General features: G+C 40.2%; 1 protein-coding gene across 1 annotated transcript in view; it reads left to right on the top strand.

Moving 5' to 3' along the window:
- The window catches only part of MBNL2 (muscleblind like splicing regulator 2), a 91405-nt gene that overhangs the window by 51722 nt on the left and 20323 nt on the right, over positions 1 to 19360 (top strand). The window contains 6 exon segments of the mRNA XM_008632397.2: positions 5650 to 5814; positions 8829 to 9029; positions 10211 to 10474; positions 16098 to 16151; positions 16832 to 16877; positions 16880 to 16985. Coding sequence (XP_008630619.2) covers positions 5650 to 5814; positions 8829 to 9029; positions 10211 to 10474; positions 16098 to 16151; positions 16832 to 16877; positions 16880 to 16985 — 836 coding nt within the window.

The following is a 19360-nucleotide window of genomic DNA, read 5'->3' as shown; positions in this document are numbered from 1 at the left end:
TCCTGTAGAGCAAGAGGAATCATCCCTCTCTGTGTATGAATACACAGTGTTTTCTTTAGTGTCTTGGGGTTTTTTTTTCCCTTTTTCATGTTTCTGCATTTAAAAAATAACTTTTGAACTGGATGGTTTAGGCTATTAGTGTGGCTGTCTATGCATAGGAGCAGAAGCTTAAGTATCTCAAAATATCTGCCCTCCTATTGACTGGGTCTATTTTTAGCCTCAGGGAGCACAGGATTATTGCAATTGAAAAGTTCCTGGTTTATGCAATACCAAAATTTGTTAATTGATTGGGTGAGGCCACACATGTTCCCAGCCAGAATTTGCTGAGGAGGAATCCCAAAGGGGAAAAAACAGTTTTTGCTCTTGACAGAAACTCTTCCAGAGAAATACTTATGCCTTAGGTACCACCCCAGCTGCTGACACTGCTGTCTCTGTGGCTATTCTTGCCATGTGCTGCCACCACCCTGGACAGTGGCCTGTGCTAGCTCCCACTCTGCTGGGGTTTGAAGAGTGTGTAGTGTCGTCAGTAGGTGATGTTTAGCTAAGCATCATGCTCACAGCTGCAAATGCATTACTGTTTTAAAATGTGTTCTGATCTTTACAGGTGTGTGCAAGGCATGCAGAAAACTGCAAGGTTTTTTTCGAGTGGGAGGGGTAGTTGTGGCATCAGGTGATTATTACATTTTAAAAATTTGTGTGTGTCTTTTCTAACTCCAGCAAATGTTTGGCTCTCATAGTGTCTATCTGGAAACCAGAAAATCTTTTTTTGCCTTGTAGAACTAGCTGCTCAGATGCCTTCTAAATTCTTTCATGTCTCGGAAGTCATATACTTTTCTTCTTTTCCCTTTAGACTGCATATTTAATCTTGAGAGTTCATACAATTTCATCTGCATTTTAGGTTTAGCTTGTTTTCTTAGGGAAACAGGTTTTGCATAATTGCACTGTCCGTATTTTTGCCAGCATCATCCTCTCACCCTAATAACTTCTGAATAATGTAGCCAATTTCAAGCAAAGTTTCTGGAAGCAGACATCTCAAAGACATATCTCAAAGTTCTTACTGCTTATGCAAAAATCGGTGTCTGGGTAGAAGAGAGATCCAGAGTTTTACCCTATTAAGGAAAAGGCAGGAGCGGGCACTAAGCCGCTCCCGAGTGTGGTCTGCCAGCAGCGTGCACGTCTTGGCTGGATCTCCAGGACACGCACGGCTCGAGCGAGTTATAATTATCATGTGAGTTGTTTCCTGGACTATAGTTAGGAGAGGTGGGAGGGTGCTGCAGGGGAGACGGAAGGAGGGAAGTGGGGTACAGTAGGAAGCTGGGAGTTTATGGAGAACAGAGGTGGGTAGGGGGAGCTGGTGGAAGCAGCCTGGGGAGCGAGGTTTGGAACAAGGGACAGACGCCTGCAGGGCAACAGGCCTCCCACTTTCTGCTTCTCATTGGATAACCCGTCTTTTTGGTGTGTCACATGTGAGGCTACACTGTTAGGTGGGGGAGTCATGCTGTTATTTCCCACTAATAGCATCAATAAATTGCCTGAAATTCCGTACTCGAGTGAAATAATTCCAGAAGCTTTAGTTGATTCTTGCCTGAAGAGATAGAAGAAACATTGTTTTGCCTTTTTTTCCCTGTTCAAACATCTTACTTTTATGAAAGATAAAGGTAATTTTAATAAGTAAAAGCTAACTCATTATTATACATAAGCAATTCCCAAGCTTGAATTAATTATTATTATTGTTACTATTACAGCAAGAGTAAAATACTGAAAGAAGTTGTGAATTTATGAAATGTTTAAGATGGAGAGGTGGCTGCACAACTTGTAGACAGCAAATGGATTCTTAGTGTGTTAACATGCAAAGTTACGGGGTGTTACTTTGACATTCACCTCATTTTGCTTATTTGAAATTTAAAATTCTAAGCACATATCTAGCTTTTTAATATACTCTAGTCCGTGGGCTGTCTTGTGGCATTGATCTTAAGACAAACTACCCATTGTTCTTAATGGGAAAATCTATTGATAAAAAAAAAGCCAATGGTGTGACATGGCTTGTTAAGAGATGTGGTTTTGAAATTAAGCCAGTCAGGCAGCAGCTCCCAAGACCATTGCCCCTGCAGAAGTAGAGCCTCTCTTTGCTGTGCCCTGGTATTGGGCACTGAAGTCCTTTGAGTTCCCAGCTCCTCAGTGCACCTTTTCCCTCTCCCACTGCTTTACTGGAATGAAACCTGTGGCACAGCCTGACAGGAGCCACGACATGTTCCAGTCTGGATAATTAGCAGTAGAAAAGTAGTTTTTCTGTTAAAACTTTCCATTACATGCCTGAAATGTGGTGCTGGGCAGTAGGCTGGGCAGCTGTAGAGGACAAAGGCAAAGAAATAAAAGGTCAGAGTTAGGTACCATCCTTCCAGGATGAGGGGAGTAACAGACTGCTGGGAATGTAATCTGATGTCTGTTCATTGTTCCTATCCATTGCAGATAAGGAGACAGCTCACTGAAAGTGATTTTTTCGCATGAACTCCCATGGGAAGTGCACAGCCGCTTATGATGTGCTTGTTGATAACCTTCACTTCATGGGTGACAGGAGTTTCTAGGGACCCAGTTTCAAACCAGTCTGTCTGTGCCCTTAGTTTCAGGACTCTGACTCATATCTGGGAACAGGTTAAAAGTTGTAAGAAGCAATTATTTTTCCCTGCCGCCTGCCTTGTTCTGCTGAGTTTGTTCCTTCGTGTGCCAGAGGGACTGAATGTCTGTGGAGCAGCTCCTAAACTGCTGTGGTTTTAAGATGAACCAAGCCTCACTCCAGAGGCTTGATATTGATGCACCTGAGAGTTAAAGTACCTGATTTTGTCTCTGTATTTGTGATAATGTGGCCTTCTAGCATAGTAGTTTTTTGCAAGAATCCAAAGTGGACTCTTTATTGATGGTGACCCAACCAATATGTTGAATATGCATGTTGTGTACAGTTGCCTGTTCTGCTTCTTGGTTGGTATGTGCTGTCATGTCAGTTGGGCTTCATATTTCACTTTTTAATAAGCAAAAAATTTCAGGGTCCCATTTGACTGAAATGATACTACTAGTTTGAATTTTTTTTTGTGCATTGATTAATAGTTGGGACATGGAGCATTTGGGAAAAAAGCAATGCAAAATTCCTTATAGGTGTTTCCCTGCTACCATTGTAGGTCCAAAAAGGAAAAAAGCTGGTCTCAGAATTTATGCCATTTTGGTAGTGAGGGCTGGATTAATTTACTCACTATTTTCAGTGCTCATTCCACTGCAGTTTATTTTGGGTCATTTAATTTCAACAAGGCTTGATCTGTTTAGAGGGCTTTCTATAGTGGCGTGGCAGGACCACACAGCTCTTTTATAGTACGTACGTTCGCTGCTAACCGGGAGCTCAAAAAGCTAGTAAACGAGGCACAGACATGAATAACTTTAGAGAGGACAGTACAGTTTTGTATGGTTGGATTATTTTGAAAGTTTTCAGAAATAACCAATCTTTTGTGCACTGTGAGTTGCTTTGCGGAGCTTGAAGTGATGGTACACAGTAGCTGTATGTTGTCAGAGGTAAGACTGGAGGTCTGGCCGAAGGCACTCTTCAGGTTTAAGGTACTTCAGAAGCCACTGTGGTGGAGAGTTGCTCTCAGTCCTTATTTAAGGAACAGTTTTGATTCCATAGGTCGATATTTCCATCGGATTCAGTAGTTCGATATGTTTTTGCTGTTTTAATTTTTAGATTTGCTGTACAAGCCATTCATACACAAAATAGGCTAAGGTAAGATAGATCTCAGTTGAAAATGTCTAAAACAGTTGGCCTCATCAGCCAACAAAAAAGCTTATGCTCATTGTCTGCACTGAGTCTGCTCCAGTTTAGCATTATGATGGCAAAGGCCACGTTACCCCCAAAATGAAAGAGCCAGCCTTCTTTTGTGTCCATCAAATCGTGACTGTTTCTGGTTCTGCTCATGCCAGCTGACAAAGTAACGTTCCTTTTGTGTAATTGGTTAAACCAAGGCAGCATTGGTGATTCTCTCAACAGACAGAAGGCATGATGTCCTGAAAGTGGCTGCATCTGTACTAGGAGGTTAAAACAGCACTGAGACCATTGTTAATGAGTGTTGAGACCATTGCTTTTTCTTAAATTTTTCGCTTTCTTGAGTTTTCTGGTCTCTACTGTTTAGCATACTCCAAGCAGCAGCCAGGGGCAGTTCAGGAAAGTTCTTAATAGTTTAATAGTGTGGAAATAGCTGATTACATTCCCATCAGCCTCGACGCAGCAGAACCTTCCTGAACATGTTTCATTCACTCCTGTACAGCTAGTTATGACATCCTTGTAGCAGATTAGAGGCAGAATCAGCATTGTTTTAGTGTCTAAGTCAAAAGTATAACAATAACACTAGTTTTGGGACATTTGAAGCCTACTGAAAGTTTTGCAGGAGTGTGTGTGTGTGTGTGTGTGGGCATACACAGAGCCAGTTTTTGTCTGTACTGTGTGATATTCCAGCACAGGGATCTGGATGCTTTCTTGGCTATAGGAGGATATTCCTGCTTGTCTACCAATAGTAAAGCCCTAATATCAGTGAATGGAAAGTTTAAAAAGCACTTCTTAAAAACATCTCAGTTTGGAAACTTAACTTACACAAGTTGAATGTATCAAATGTGGTTTGACTAATGCTATAGGCCCTCTAGTCACAGCCCCTAAAATTCTGTGGTTGGTTGTGAGCTGTGTCATCAAGGAGCTTCTGATCTCAGTAGGTCCTGCCCTGCAGCTGCACAACTTCCTGGTGCACCCTATGATTTCCCTTTCTGGGGGAAAATATATCAGTGCGTCTTACACCGCTCTACCTATGTTTGGAGTCAGCTTGTAGATCCATCTCCTCTAATCCAAGCCACCTCAGAAATGACAGCCCACCTATATTTTTATTCTCTTATTATCTCATAACTGTCTAAAAACTCCTTTCATGTTGATCGGGAGCTTTTCTTTTGCTGTGTACCTTCAGATTTAGATCCATGCACTGCTTCTAAATTTAGGCTGTAAAAAGTACCACCTTTACTTCTGTTCTTTTATACTTGAATGGAAATAGTTCAAAGTTGTGCTGATGTAATAAAAACAGGAGGCTGGAAGGCAGTGAACTGGAATAAGGGTGAGTGTATGAGAGAACTCAAGCAGAGAGTGGCAACTTTAGATCCTCACTGCCATGATCACACAATTATTTTTAAAATTATGTACTTAAAAGCTGCATTTCAATTGAAGAAGGTTTCAATTTGTTATTCATAATGTAATGTCATTTATAAAAAACCATTTAGGTTATGGTAACACCAGATACTTTAGCCAAGATGTCATGAGAGGCAGTTCAGGCAGTCTGGATTGTTCTGAGATTATTAGTTGTATGACACTGATCTGTACTTAACAATGAAAATGCTGATTCAAAGCCTTTCTCTTTCTTTTTTCCATGGTTATTAGCTTTAATGATCAATCAGAGGTGGTGGGCTGAGGCAGAGCTCAATGCTATCAGCTCCTCCCAGCCCTCTACACAGTTCCCAGGAAACACCCTGTGTTTCATTAGTTCTTACTTAGTTTATGGTGTAATACTTTGCTCGAAGGCATTAAACTATCATCAAAAGCAGCCGACCGATTAGTGTGACTTCTTGTTCCAGGGTCGCTGTACAAGGGAGAACTGCAAGTACCTTCATCCACCAACACATTTGAAAACTCAACTGGAAATCAATGGCAGGAACAACTTAATCCAACAAAAAACTGCAGCAGCAATGCTCGCCCAGCAAATGCAGTTCATGTTTCCAGGGACACCAATACAGCCAGTGGTAAGTATATTTCTCTGATGGTGTTAATGGTAAGTAAAGTTGAAGACTGTATTGACCTGCAGAAGTTCTCTAAATAGTATTAATAAAAATAGTCCCTGTCTGTTTACTCAAGGAATGGTCAAGATGCTAGAGATATGCTCATTTATATTTCCATTTGAAGATGTAATGGAGTGTTGCTGTAGATTTGATTTATTTTTCTTTTATCCCAAAATAACTTTCAATTTTTTCCTCTTCCCCCCCCCCCGCCCTCATTTATTTCATGTCATTTTTGCAAGATTTTTACCTACAATCCTTCTGGAGGTGAAAATTTATATAATAACAATAATTTGCTAGTAAGTTACTTGAGTAGGAACACAAAGTTTCTCAGGAGTCTGTGGGTTTGAATGGCTTTAAATATTATTTAATCCAAATACCAGGAACAAAGGTTAATGGGTAGCATTTTCCTGCTCTGTTGAAGTCTGAAGTGTCCAAGGATAAGACAGAGAATTGGTGGTGCATGCACTTCACAAACTCAGTGTTTTTTCTCAATGTGATTTGTACAGTGCCTGAGACACTTCATATCCAGGCAGTGACATAGAACTAAAGTCTGGCATGCATGAGCAGCATCTTTGGATATGCACTAAAGTGATCAGTAACTCCAGGCAGCCCTTGCACTTGGGCTCCTCACTGTAACAAACTTCCAAATCATGGTTTGGCAAGTAATCTGAATTAAACTTTTCACACATGGCTGCTAATGATGTTTTTTCAATTTAAATTCCTAGTGTAAGGCATCCCACAGGAGGGGGATTTTTTTTCTCTAACTTGAGGCATCTGGAGTGTTGGCATCAACTTCTCCAGTGAGTTTCCAAGGTCCATTTATAATTTATCAAAAGACATTGGCACTCCTAATTACTATTTGCTTGGTTTGTTTCAGACATCTGCATTTGGATTAGATAATTTGGTTTTCTAAGTGCTTTTGCCTTTCCATGGGCTACAGCAGAAGTCAAGTGTAGACATCTCAGAAGAAGACACATGCATTTGGTCAGAAGAAGCTCACCCCAGATGCCTTTTTCAATAATGCCTTTTTATACTTGAAACATCTACTGTCATGTGGGATTCGGAATTGGGTGTCAGGACTCCCTGAATTTCTGGTACATGTTCATCAAATTGTATCTGGTGATGTTGACCTGAGTTGTCTTGATATTTCCTGGGGTTTTACTGCTTGAGTTTTCACCAGAAAAAGTTTTAATGAAGTGATAGATTCCACTGCTTAATACTATGAGAAAAATTGAAGTGGCAAAATGATACTTTTTTCTTCTCACCCGTTTCATCATTTGAACTTTACAATTTCATTGACATAATGTCTTCTGTACTGATTGCTGTGATAAAAATGCCAGGTTTTATTTCTCTGTCTCACATAAATTGCCAGATTAAGATGACTCAGCCTTGACCAAATGGATAAAAAGTGAAAGAAAATTTCGTAGAAGCCATTTCACATGTGGATTTATTCTTAAAATTATATCTGATACAAAGCTGTTATTTATATGTCACATAACACATATTGTCCTCAACACAGTTGAACCATTGTTTCATATATATGTTCATTATTATGCTCTTCAGAATTTAGCTCATGTTTGACATATAAATTGGGTTGTTTGATATCGAGCAGATTTGATCACTGATTAAAACACAGATTAATACACTTTTAATGTATTTTTTACCTCTTAAGGGCTGGTAGATGCCATTTCCATATAGTTGGTTATCCTGGTTAATCTGCCTGCTCAGAGCATCTTATTGGTACTAAGTCACATCCATTTGAAATTTAGTAATTGCTTCCAAAGACAAAAAAAATCCAAAGAAAACAAACCCAAACAAAAAATAAAAAATAAAAAACCCCACCTTCTAGCTCCTGTGTTTTCTCTTGCATATTTTCTGTGTACTTTATGTCAGGCACGCCACCTTAATGAGAAAGACACTTCTCCTTCGTTAAAATGTTTTGAAGTCTTAGTGTTGTGCTGTTGTGTTTCTAGCTGCTGTCTTATTTGGGAACTTAATTTCTGACAAAGCTAATCTGAGATGTGTCCTGTTTTTCTTCTCAGTTTTTCCTCATTTATAATTATAGCTTCACTCTCTGGGGTAAACCTCAGCTCTGCAGAACTAAAGCACTTTCCAGGTCTAAGCGTGGTCTGATCATGGTGATGTTCTGCCTCCACCCCCTGTGGAGCTGTTGGTGACAAACCCACTATTCTGCCTCATCATGGCTGTTTTAGCATCAGAAGTACTCTTTCTTCTGGTCATGCCTTCACTGACTCACTGTAGAAAGGAACAAAACAAGATTTTTAGACCCGTATCGTTCCTTCCAATCAAAGTTTTCATATGATTAATTAATCTAAGCCTGAATAATCCCTTTCTAAATATTGTGTCCAGCTGAGATTATAATATTTATTCTGCTTGCCACTGGTGACAGCTGGGCACACAAACATTTGCAAAGGTGAGTTTTTTCAGTGTGCGAGACACAGTAACATATAATTGCAGGAGGTGGCAAAATACAGTATGCAAACATACTGGAAGTTACATGCCAAAGAGCTCATTATATGTACTCTTATTAGAAATATGGCTTTAATATAGTTAATAATGCTTCACCTATGAAATCTGAATACTTCGAAAAATAGCCTGTTTTCCCAAGGAAAACAGGTATTGAGAAAAAGCAATAAAGTCTATGTTATTTCTACATTTAGATGTGTAAATAAGCCTGCAGTGTAAGCTGGACCTTCACAGAGATTCAGGTTCAAAGTATGACTTCCTTTGCATCACCAGACTCTTTTCCAATAATAAAGTTACAAAGGTGGTTCTTGGTATGCTGCTGGAACGTGTTACGTGATTAAAAGAAGAGAGGATCCTGTGTGTTTTGCCAGCTGTTTGAAATTTTTTCATTAAGAAAATGAATTGGTGCCAGAAAGAACAAGCAAAAGACAACAGTAATGTATTGATTCAGGGACTTTTTTTTCATCTTGGTCTGTGTTTTCCTTTTTCAGCCCACATTTCCAGTGGGTCCCACAATAGGAACGAACACGGCTATTAGCTTTGCTCCTTACCTAACGCCAGTAACACCAGGAGTTGGCTTAGTCCCGACTGAGATCCTACCCACGCCGCCAGTCATTGTTCCTGGAAGCCCACCGGTTTCAGTCCCCAGTTCAACTGCTACCCAGAAACTCCTCAGGACTGATAAACTGGAGGTACTGTAGACGCCACTGTGACTAGAAGTACATCCTCTGTTAGGCTATGTGAAAGATCCTGGAGAGTGTAACTGTTGTTTTAGAAACGAAGCTTTAATTTGGTTGCTACAGATCAAAAACTTGTAACCAGGCAGGATTTCTGCACTTGCAGCCAGTGGCAATTAAATACTGCTATTTTTAAGGTAGTGTGTTTGCTTATATTTAATACACAGAGATCAACATGAATTTTCATCTTTTGTAAAGTTCATAGTCTCAAAAAAACCTCAGGTATACATACATGCCTGTAAAGGTATGCCTTGATGAAATATCTAACAAGCACATTTTTTATTTCAGTATTAATTGTCTTGGTTTTTCTGCACTGATAATAAGGGAATTTTAATAGCCTTATGGGTCAATATTAGGGGAATGGTGTAGCCCTTCAGCCCTGAGCTGGCAATGGAGATGTTGAATATTGCCAACCCTGCAGCAGGCTGAAGGGACAAGCTATGTGGAGAGCCTCCCAGCTGTTGCTGGATCACTGCGTGGCTGGACTCAGTGGAATCTGTGATCCAAGTACACAAGGAGGCCAAATGGCTCTTGCAGAAATGAATGTTCTTGCCCAAAAGCCTAAGCACTAGTGTCTAGAGCACGTTTCTTCTTGGGAAAATCAGTATGTTCATTCTGCCCATTTTTGAAAATTCTTTTTAAGTAGGCTCTCAATTTTGTTTGTAGACTCCATAAAAAATACAGTGCATCTGATGTGTATTTTCCCTGGGTTTCAGCAAGAGGAACTCCTTCCCTACCAGTCAACCTGCAAGAATACAAAGTGTAGTCAGAAAGAGACAAAATATTTTGTGATTCCCAGCTAGTTTTGCAGGAGCAGTTACGTGAGTAAGTAAGTATCCTTCCCATCTGCTTTCTAAAGAGGAAAAAGGAAAGGCATTTGGGAATGCTTCTGTTGCATGTTAAGTTCATTTAGCCACAGTACCACAGAGCTACCTGAGGAGCCAAGAACAAAAGGGTGAAATAGGTGCACTCCCCTCACACACCAAGCGATGAAGGGTTTATTGAATTGAATTTGCTGTAAAACTTGAACTAACTGGGGAAGGGGGCAGGTGTGTGTTTTGGGGGTGTGGGACTCTCCTTGCCCTTTCACGTTGCACCGAGCTCTGCCCCTGCAACGTGTGTTGTTTTGCACGTAGGTGTGCAGGGAGTTCCAGCGGGGGAACTGTGCGCGTGGAGAGACTGATTGCCGCTTTGCGCATCCGGCAGACAGCACAATGATTGACACAAACGACAACACCGTAACCGTGTGTATGGATTACATAAAAGGTCGTTGCATGAGGGAGAAATGCAAGTATTTTCACCCTCCTGCACATTTGCAGGCCAAAATCAAAGCGGCGCAACACCAAGCCAACCAGGCTGCAGTGGCAGCCCAGGCAGCTGCGGCAGCTGCGACTGTGATGGTAAGTGCTGGCATGTATGGCTGCCTTTTTTTCATGCCTATTTTGCTTCAATTTATTGCTGTTTGCTTATACTTTATTTTCTCTTTTGCCTCTTTTTTTTTATTTTTATTTTTTTAATTTTTATTTTGGTGAAAGATAAGAGTTTATAAAGTTATTACTATTGCTTGATGGGAGGAAGCACTTTCTTTTCTTTATGCCCTTATTTTAATGCTGTATTTCTATTCAAGACAGTGAAGCAAATGACACTCTATACCACTTCTGTTCTCTGCCTCAATTATATGTAAATTTGCCTATAATATTTCCAAACAGAAACAAAACTGATAAACTTCAGTGTTCCCAGGAAAACAGGGACACTTATGCTGTTTTAGCTCTTTGACGGCAGATACACATGTGGAAATTTGGAAGAAAAGCAGATAGAGCATTTGCTTTAGAGATCAGTAGTAGAACAGAAACCTGCATTGAGATTCAGCACAGTCCACCTTAGAAAAGAGACAGCCAGCCAGCCACCTTGGTCTCACTGTGTTGGTAGCGTAGGAAAACCAGGACACTTAATCTGATCTACCATTAGTGCCTGTCTGAGGATGAGACAGAACTGCCCTCTGTAGATCTACAGCTATCCCCAACGACTAAAAAGCATTGCCTGTATCTTTTTGAACTTTGGTTAGATGCATTTCAGGCCTGGAGACTTCTTGCCTCTCCTACTATTATGGGCAGCTGCTTGAATCATGGGGTTTAAAAGTAGTAAACTACATTAGGAAAGAAACGTGGCTACAGTCAGAAGGAAAGAGAGTGGGGGCTTTTATTTTCAGATATTTTAACCTCTTACTTAAAACTGTTCAGACAAGACAGCCCACCCCTTCACCAGGACTGGATCCCTCTTACAGTTGCTACCAAGACAGATGATAAATTTAAAGTGGTATTGATAAAGTTAAATAAATCGAACATGGAGGATCTGACTTGAGAGACAAAACGGCTGGCAGCAAATCAAAGAATCATTGTCCTCTTTGCTGGCAGTGGGCGAATAATTAAGCAGATGTGGTTTGTGGACTTGTGGACAGTGCATACAATAGTTATAGACAATATAGTTATTCTCTGGTTAAAAAGCCTGCCAGAAACACAATACAGTACAGCACATAACTACCCCAAGCTATTGTATTTAACAAATTAGAAAAGACCAGACTTTTTTGAGGGACAAAGGGTAAGTTATGCAAGAAAGTAAACCACCAAACAGAAGAATATTTCTTAAGTTTTAATATTCTTTCTCTAATAGTATCCTCAGCCTTTGTTTCAAATTGGATGATTTTTAGTTAAAGTTTCCTGTGCTTGCAGAAATTGAATACCATCTGGAAATTAAAGCAGAGAAGATTGGGTTTTTATTCTGATTAGCTTCTGTTGTGCAATATTTATTGTTCATTTAGAGAATGTAATATTTCTAGGCACTACACTAAATAAGAAAGGAGAGAGATGAGGGGATTAATTTTTTTTGCACTTCAGTAATGGTTGCAGATATATATCCTGTGGTTTTAAATAAGGCTTAATTACAGTTGCATTAGCCTCAAAGCAAGATGAAGCATCTTTGGAAACACAGAATTGAAATGTTAGCAGTCTAGTGTCACAGGAGAAGGCAACAGGGACCTGTAATTCAGGGTAACATTTTGCAGAGAAATATGTACAAAATATTCCAGCCTATTTCCCCTGCTTAAACAGGGTGAGCTAGAGGAGATTGCCCAGGATGTGCCTGTTGGCTTACTAAAGCCTCAAAGGATAGAAACTCCATAATTTGACAACCTTCTCCATACTTCCAGTAAAAATAAATGCTTTTCTTTTCCTTTTTTTTTTAATCTTACATTTAATTTAAATTACATTACATTTAAATGGAATTTCTTTTATTTAAATTTGTTCCCCTTGCCTCTTCTCCTGTCCCTGGGCACCACTGGCTTGATGTTTACCCTGAAATCAGGTATTTGTATATACTGATGAGATTCCCCTGTATCTTCTCCAGGGTGAATTCAGTCCCTTGATCATCTTTTAGGTCCTTTATGGAAGTGTTTTCTAGTACACCTGTATCTTTCTTGTACTGGGATGCCCAGACCTGGACATAGTGCACCATGTGTGGCCTCACCACGGCTGAATAGAGGGGAAGAATCACCTCCCTCCATCTGTTGGTGATAGTCTTCCCAGTGCAGCCCAGCATGTTGTCAGCTGCCTATGCTTATGAGGGCACATTGCTGGCTTGGTGTCCACCAGGATCTTGAGGCTCTTTTCTTCCAAGCCTTTGTGGCCCCCGGTGTGTACTGGTGCCTCATGTTGTTCCTCCCCAGGTCCCTTGATACTTCTCTTTGTTGAATTTAGTGAAGTTTCTCCGTGCCCATTTCTCCAGACTTTCTAGGCTCTTTGAGCAGTGGCACATCTGTCTTGTGTTATCAACCACTCCTCCAAGCTTTACACCTCTGGTGACTCCAGCTTGGCTCTGTGTTGCTGATCACATCCCTTTGAGCCTGGCATGTGAGACAATTGTCAGTCCACCTCACTGTTTCCCATTTGGCCCATAACAAACAAATTTGTCTGTGAGGATGAAATTGTGTTGAAACCCTTTCTGAAATCAAGGGAAACAACATCCATTGCTCTCCCTTCACCACCCTGCCAGTCTCATCATAGTAGGATGTCAGGCTGGTTAAACACAATTTCCCTGTCATAAATCTATGCTGACTACTTCCCATCATTGTCTTGGCTTTCATGTGTTTGCAGATGGTTTTCAGGAGGATTTGCTCAATTGCTTTCCCGGGGACTGAGGTGAGGCTGACCAACCTGTCAGTCCTCAGACCTTCCTTCCTGCCCTTTTTGAAGATAGGAGTGTCATTTACTTTCTTGCAGTCTTTGGGAATTTCCCCCTGTCAGGGATCTTTCAAAGATAGTTAAGATTAACCTTGCAGTGATGTTGGCCAGCTCCCTCAGCACCCAGGGTGCATTCCGTTAGTTCCTATGGGTTTGTGTATGTACAGCTTGTTTAAATGTTCCCTAGCCTGATCATCCTCCTCCAAGGGAAAATCTTTTCCACTTCAAACTTACCTCACTGGTCTCCCACTGGCCTGAAGGCCAGTCTTGCCAGTAAAGACTGAGATGGAAAGGATTTTCAGAGCCTCAGCCTTTTCCATGTCCTGTGTCACCAGGTTGCCTGACCCATTCAGCAGTGGAAACACATATTCTCTGGTCTTCCTTTTGTTGCTGAGAAGCCCTTCTGGTTGTCTTTCACATCCCTTGCCAGATTCAACTCCAGGTGATCTTTGACTCTCCTAACATATCCCTGCATGTTCAGGCTGTGTCCCTGTTCCTCCTGAGCCATCTGTCCCTGCTCCCACCTCTTGTGTGCTTTCCTTCTTTCATTTGAGTTTAGTCAGGAGCTCCTTGCACATCCGTGGAGGCCACTGCTGTGTAGATCTTGTTTGTATTCTAGGGCACATTATAGCACACCAATGTGTCATATGGCAGGCAAATACCATGCCTTGGATGTTTGATCATTTTTGATATTATCGTTATTTCCTTCTCGTATCCTCTTCTTCTCCAGACTGTAGCTATTGATTCTTTGGCTGTCAGTTATGTAGATCAAATGTTGAGAAGGAGATAACCTGATGGAACAGAAAGAGGTAAAGGAGGTTTTACTATCAGGATGAAATAAAAGAAAATACGAATGTAGGAGAGCAAGATGAACAGTTTGAAAGCCTGAAAAAAGGGGGAGACTACATGGAAGCAAGTTTGATGAGTAGATTCAGGAATAGTCTTGGGAAGACTGTGAGACTGAACTTTCTGGGGAAGATGAGGGGAAAGCCAGAAGAAAGCTTCAAAGGAGGGAGGTGACATTAAGAAGAGCATGGAGAAAAATTGGAGAAAGGCGATAATAAGCAGAGAGATAATAAGTTAACAAGTGAGATTAGGTAAGATCTGTATTTGGATAATAAAGGTAATTAACTGAAACACTTTACTCTTAGCAGTGTTGATTTGAACTTGTGGGCTTCATCATCACATAATGCTGAATACAGGTGTATTTCTACACTTCTGTGTAGACTTCCCTCTGTGGTGGAGGCAGAGTGGCTCTGAGGCTGTGCCCCGGGCAGTGGAGTGATGTCCTCTGCAGTGGTACCTGTGGAGGGTACCACACCTGGGCTGCACAGTGCCCTGCTTAGACAGAAGTCTGTCCAGATCCCCACTTCAGACCAGTTGTTTCTTGTGTTTGGGTCATGGGCCCAGAGAGATGAGCAGATCCTGTAGATCAGGGTATGTAACCCAGACATGTGCCAAAGAAGAGATGAGAAGACTCATCTAACAGAGACAGGAACAAGGAATAAGCAGAATGAGGTCTGTCCTGCAGAATACCCTGTTGGCACCTGATAAATTTATGACCACAAGATATTTGCAGGCATTTTGTGCCTTGTCCTCTTCCCGCCGCTCAACTTTTGTTCCCGATTTCCACATACTGATTTCAAGGTAGACATAATCTGCATATTCTAAAAAGAGCTAAATATCAGCCTGTGTTTAAAAAACAAAAGTAAACATTTTTATTTCTAAGTCAATTTTTCTTTCTAAAGGTTTGTAAGAATTATTTACACTATAAAACTTGGAAGTAATATTTTATATGAGAAACTTTTTTACAGAATGCTGTCCTATCAGCCATAAGTTTGAATTCATTACGAAAGTATACATAAATGTATATGCCTATGTACTATGCCTAAATACTTTCTTTTGAAAAATTAATAATGCTGGACTAGTACCATAACTCATATATTAATGTTGGCTTGTGAATTGGGAGCCCAATTTTACTCCCTGCTCGTGAAGCTGGTTCTGAAGGTTACAGCAAAATTTAGAAAGTATGTTTTCAATTCTGAAAGACTTTTTTCCCCTCTCAATGTAATGTGGTAAGTTACAAGGAAAAAAAATCTACAAAAATGACCCAGCTGTAGGAGAAAAGGAAAGGAATTAATGATAAGTTGGTGTAACTAGACATACTGTGTACTCTGTTTTGTGTTGGCAAAGGAGAATGTCTCCTTTTGACCCCCAAATCCATTGAATGATTCACTTCTCTAAATTAAAAGACACTCACCTTGTAAGCACTGTTATTAATAGCATTTATAATGCGTTACAACTTGCACTAGTGCTTTGTATTTGAAAATGGAGCCTCCCAAATCAATTTTCCCACTTGAAAATGTGACTGAACTAACTTATCAGAAATTCCAATAGGTGTATCCTTAAAACTTCCTGCATCTCTGTGAAGTGTTTATATGATGCTTAATAGTGTCTGCAAGCTGCTGTTTTACTCAACTTTCCTGAATTTCAAACATCTATATTTTACTCTCTTATATGCTTTTAACTAAGGTATAGTAGATGCATTTTTGCTTCGGTACTAATTCAAAATGTAATATTCATTTCTTTAGAAGACATTTTTGTTGTTGTGCATGCCTAGTGTTTTGTATGTTGTATATTGCATTCAGAATATTTTTTTCCTTCTCACCTATCCACAAATGCAATGCCGTTCCCATGACGCACCTCTGCTTGCTGTTTACCTGTATGTTAATTCGCTTGACTCCCATTGGCCCACTGCCATCATGTGCTCGCTGCCTGTTATTAAAAGACTCAGTCGACTGCCAAAGCAATGAAGCGACCTCTCGAAGCAACTGTAGACCTGGTACTTTGACCTTTCACCTTTTGCTTTGCATGTAGCTTTTTTTTTTTTTTTTAATTATAATTTTTTTTTTTTTTCCTTCAGAGAAGCAACTAATGAAATTTGTATCGCTTTACTTTTCAAACATCAAACGGAAATGATTTCACATACTCATTAATTTACCGGAAGCTCTATTTATCCATCTCATTCTCATACGTAATAGACCGCAGACGATTTAGTTTGGTTCCTAACACAGTTTCATCTTTTTTAAATCTTTCATGAAAAGTCGAATTGAGATAAAACTGCTTTTGTAACTGAAAACGCGTAATGTAATCCATTAATCTGTATAATAATAGGAAACTATATTTAAATTTAAACATAAGACAAAATACTTGGCAATGAAACACAAGTGGTTTTTTCTCCCCGTAATATTCGAAAACCTACTTAAAGGCAATGCCATTTTCGTTGCTTTAAAGCAAACGTTTCTTTTCAGTAGTTGTGCTGCTACAGTTCTAGGTTAATAGTACCATGCTTTTGCTACCAATAACAAAATTTCACTCATTTTACATTGCTGTGCTTTGAGTTAAAATGCATGGCGAGGCATCTTTAGCCGCTTTTAAAAATACTAAGTTTTTGTATTTATGTATATATTACGGACAAGGTCTTAAAAATGGCACCATTTTAACTAACTTTCTTATTTACAGGCCTTTCCTCCTGGTGTTCTTCACCCTTTACCAAAGAGACAAGCACTTGAAAAAAGCAATGGTGCCAGTGCCGTTTTCAATCCCAGTGTCTTGCACTATCAACAGGCTCTTGCCAATGCTCAGTTGCAGCAACATGCAGCGTTTATCCCAACAGGTATGTTGCATCCACATTGAACCAGTTTTGTGTCCCTGAGGTAGCCTATGTGTCAGGCAGTTGCACTTAACAGAAGGTTTTATTATGCTTCCTGCCCCACTTGAGGTGAAGTCTGCACAGATGATTACACGTTATTTTAATTCCTCTTGAAAGGACAAGAATTCAAGCAGAAATTTCAACATGCCGTTAAGCTTCTTTTTTCAGACATTTGAAGCCTTGCTCATCATTCTCCAGAGTCTGCCCCTTTTTGCCTACCTTAAATTGGCTGGATTTTGACTCGTATCTGTTTCCACTAATAAAAATGCTGGAAAAGCATCACTCTTCAGAGATGCCACAGCATCCTCCTGCTCCCTCGGCTGCTGTCTTGCAGCCATGGGGATTTCCCCAGCTGCACACAAGCGCCCTGAGAAGGGGCCATAAACTTCCAGTCAATACCTGCGTGGAAGCACTGGCAAAACACATCGCTCCCCGCAGCTGCACTAAAGGGCTTTCAGGCATCAGATGCATTTTCGTGGTTTTGGAGCACCACCAGGACATTTCCTAGCATTTGTGGCTCATAGCTGGGGTTATAATTCTTCATGGGGATGATCTGAAGATGAGTGAATGTAATTTACATTTCAGTGCTCGGATCTCTGTGATAATCAGAGTGTTCAGAGATGGCTTGACCTGCACCCTGGCTGGTAGCAGGGCTTCTCTTTAGCACTGTGAGAGAAGGGATGTGCTGGGTGCTCATGTAAACAGTAGCAACACAGCCCTCTAAATCGTGTCAGTCACCCCCACTCCAAACTTCCCAAAGGAGAATATCCTGCCTAAGGAATTCTGTGATGTCATTCGTAATTAACAAATTACGTATTTTAGTGTCAGGGTATTGTCGAGTGTGAACTTCAGAATCGTTTAAAACTATGTGTTTGCAAATGCGCTTGACATTTCAGCAGTGTTAGTTTATAGAAATAATGTCGGTTGAACAAGGAGTGAAAGGCAACACATGATGATTTTCCAATCTATCAGCATTCCCATATGTTTTTAAAGATAAAAAACAAACACAGATGGCTTTGACTTCATGGAATTTTTCTATAAGGCCTCAGTAACAACCTTGGAGCCTGCCCCCGTATTTGTAATAGTAAGTAATAGCATAGCCTTATTTTTAGCACATTGGTGCACAAGAATATCTGTGGCAGAAAACACACTGACATTTATGGGAGTGTTTGAAAAAAAATAAATAAATGCTGAGACCGCCTATTTGGACATGAATGGAAGACTGCCTTGTGCTTACAGAACATACAGAAATTTCCACAAATTGATTTTACGTTGAAACTATGAGAATTTGTAGCATGATAGGCATTTTTCCTTCTTAAGCACTCCCTTTCAGGGCTTATTGCTCTTATTTGCAATTGACAAGGACTTCAAATTAACTATGGAAAATACGGTAGTTTAAACCTTTTTCCATGAAAAAGCATTTGGATGTTTTTTAGACTTCTGGAATGTTCATGCTTCCTTAAGTAGCTCACTTTTTGTACTTTTTATTGTCCGTTCCTCTTTCCAACTAATTGTTGTAATTGTAGTTTTATCTGACAAATTTCTGGTGGTAGGAAGGGTGGATCTTGGAACCAAACCTTAAGGGCCAGGTTGTTGGCAAGCCCCAAAACAAGTGCATGAAAAAAAAAGAAGAAACAGAGGTATTAAATAGCAGATGGAGCCCAAGCCCCAGAGTAGAAAACCTTTCTCAAAGTGATGAACCTCCTGCTCTTTTCACACACCATCAGTGCCAAGAAAGGACATTAAAGAGAGGAGTGGGTATGGGAGGAACTCAGGAAAGGGGAACACCCTCTGTAAGAATGGGTGTCATGAGCTTTCCATTAAAGATGCTATATATGATATTCCCACATTTCCTGGGAAGGTTGGATTTGGTGGGTGTAAGGACTGTCATGCAACCCACGTCTAAGAAGCAATGCATGACATTATCTGTTGGATTTTAAATGATTATGTGATATTTTCTAAACTGGTATAATTTTCAAATGTGTTCCTTGTGTGTGTGTACGTGTGTGTTAAATTTTAAGACAAGTTTTGCTGCTGGAATATATATAAAACTTAATTGTTTTATATAACTTCTCTGCTTTCTTAACCACTGGCTCCCCTAATAAAAAGTGTGGGGCTTGACTTAGCATGGCTTACCTCTGAAGTTCTGCACTTTGTTTGTTTTACATCAGTTTGATGGCTTTGTCACCTTCTCCTTATTGTTTGGTGAATGATCTTAAAAACAGCAGATCTTTTCTCTCTTCCCATTGCTGTTTGTTAGTGTTTCTATAACCTCTAGAGGAGGAACTTTGTGTATTCTCTGGGGACTGTTCTTGGGTAAGGTCATTCATAGTCACACA

This window comes from Corvus brachyrhynchos, unplaced genomic scaffold, assembly GCF_000691975.1.
Source record: "Corvus brachyrhynchos isolate BGI_N302 unplaced genomic scaffold, ASM69197v1 scaffold12, whole genome shotgun sequence".
In the NCBI taxonomy this organism is placed as follows: Eukaryota; Metazoa; Chordata; class Aves; order Passeriformes; family Corvidae; genus Corvus; species Corvus brachyrhynchos.
This window is presented reverse-complemented; position numbering and strand designations above follow the sequence as displayed.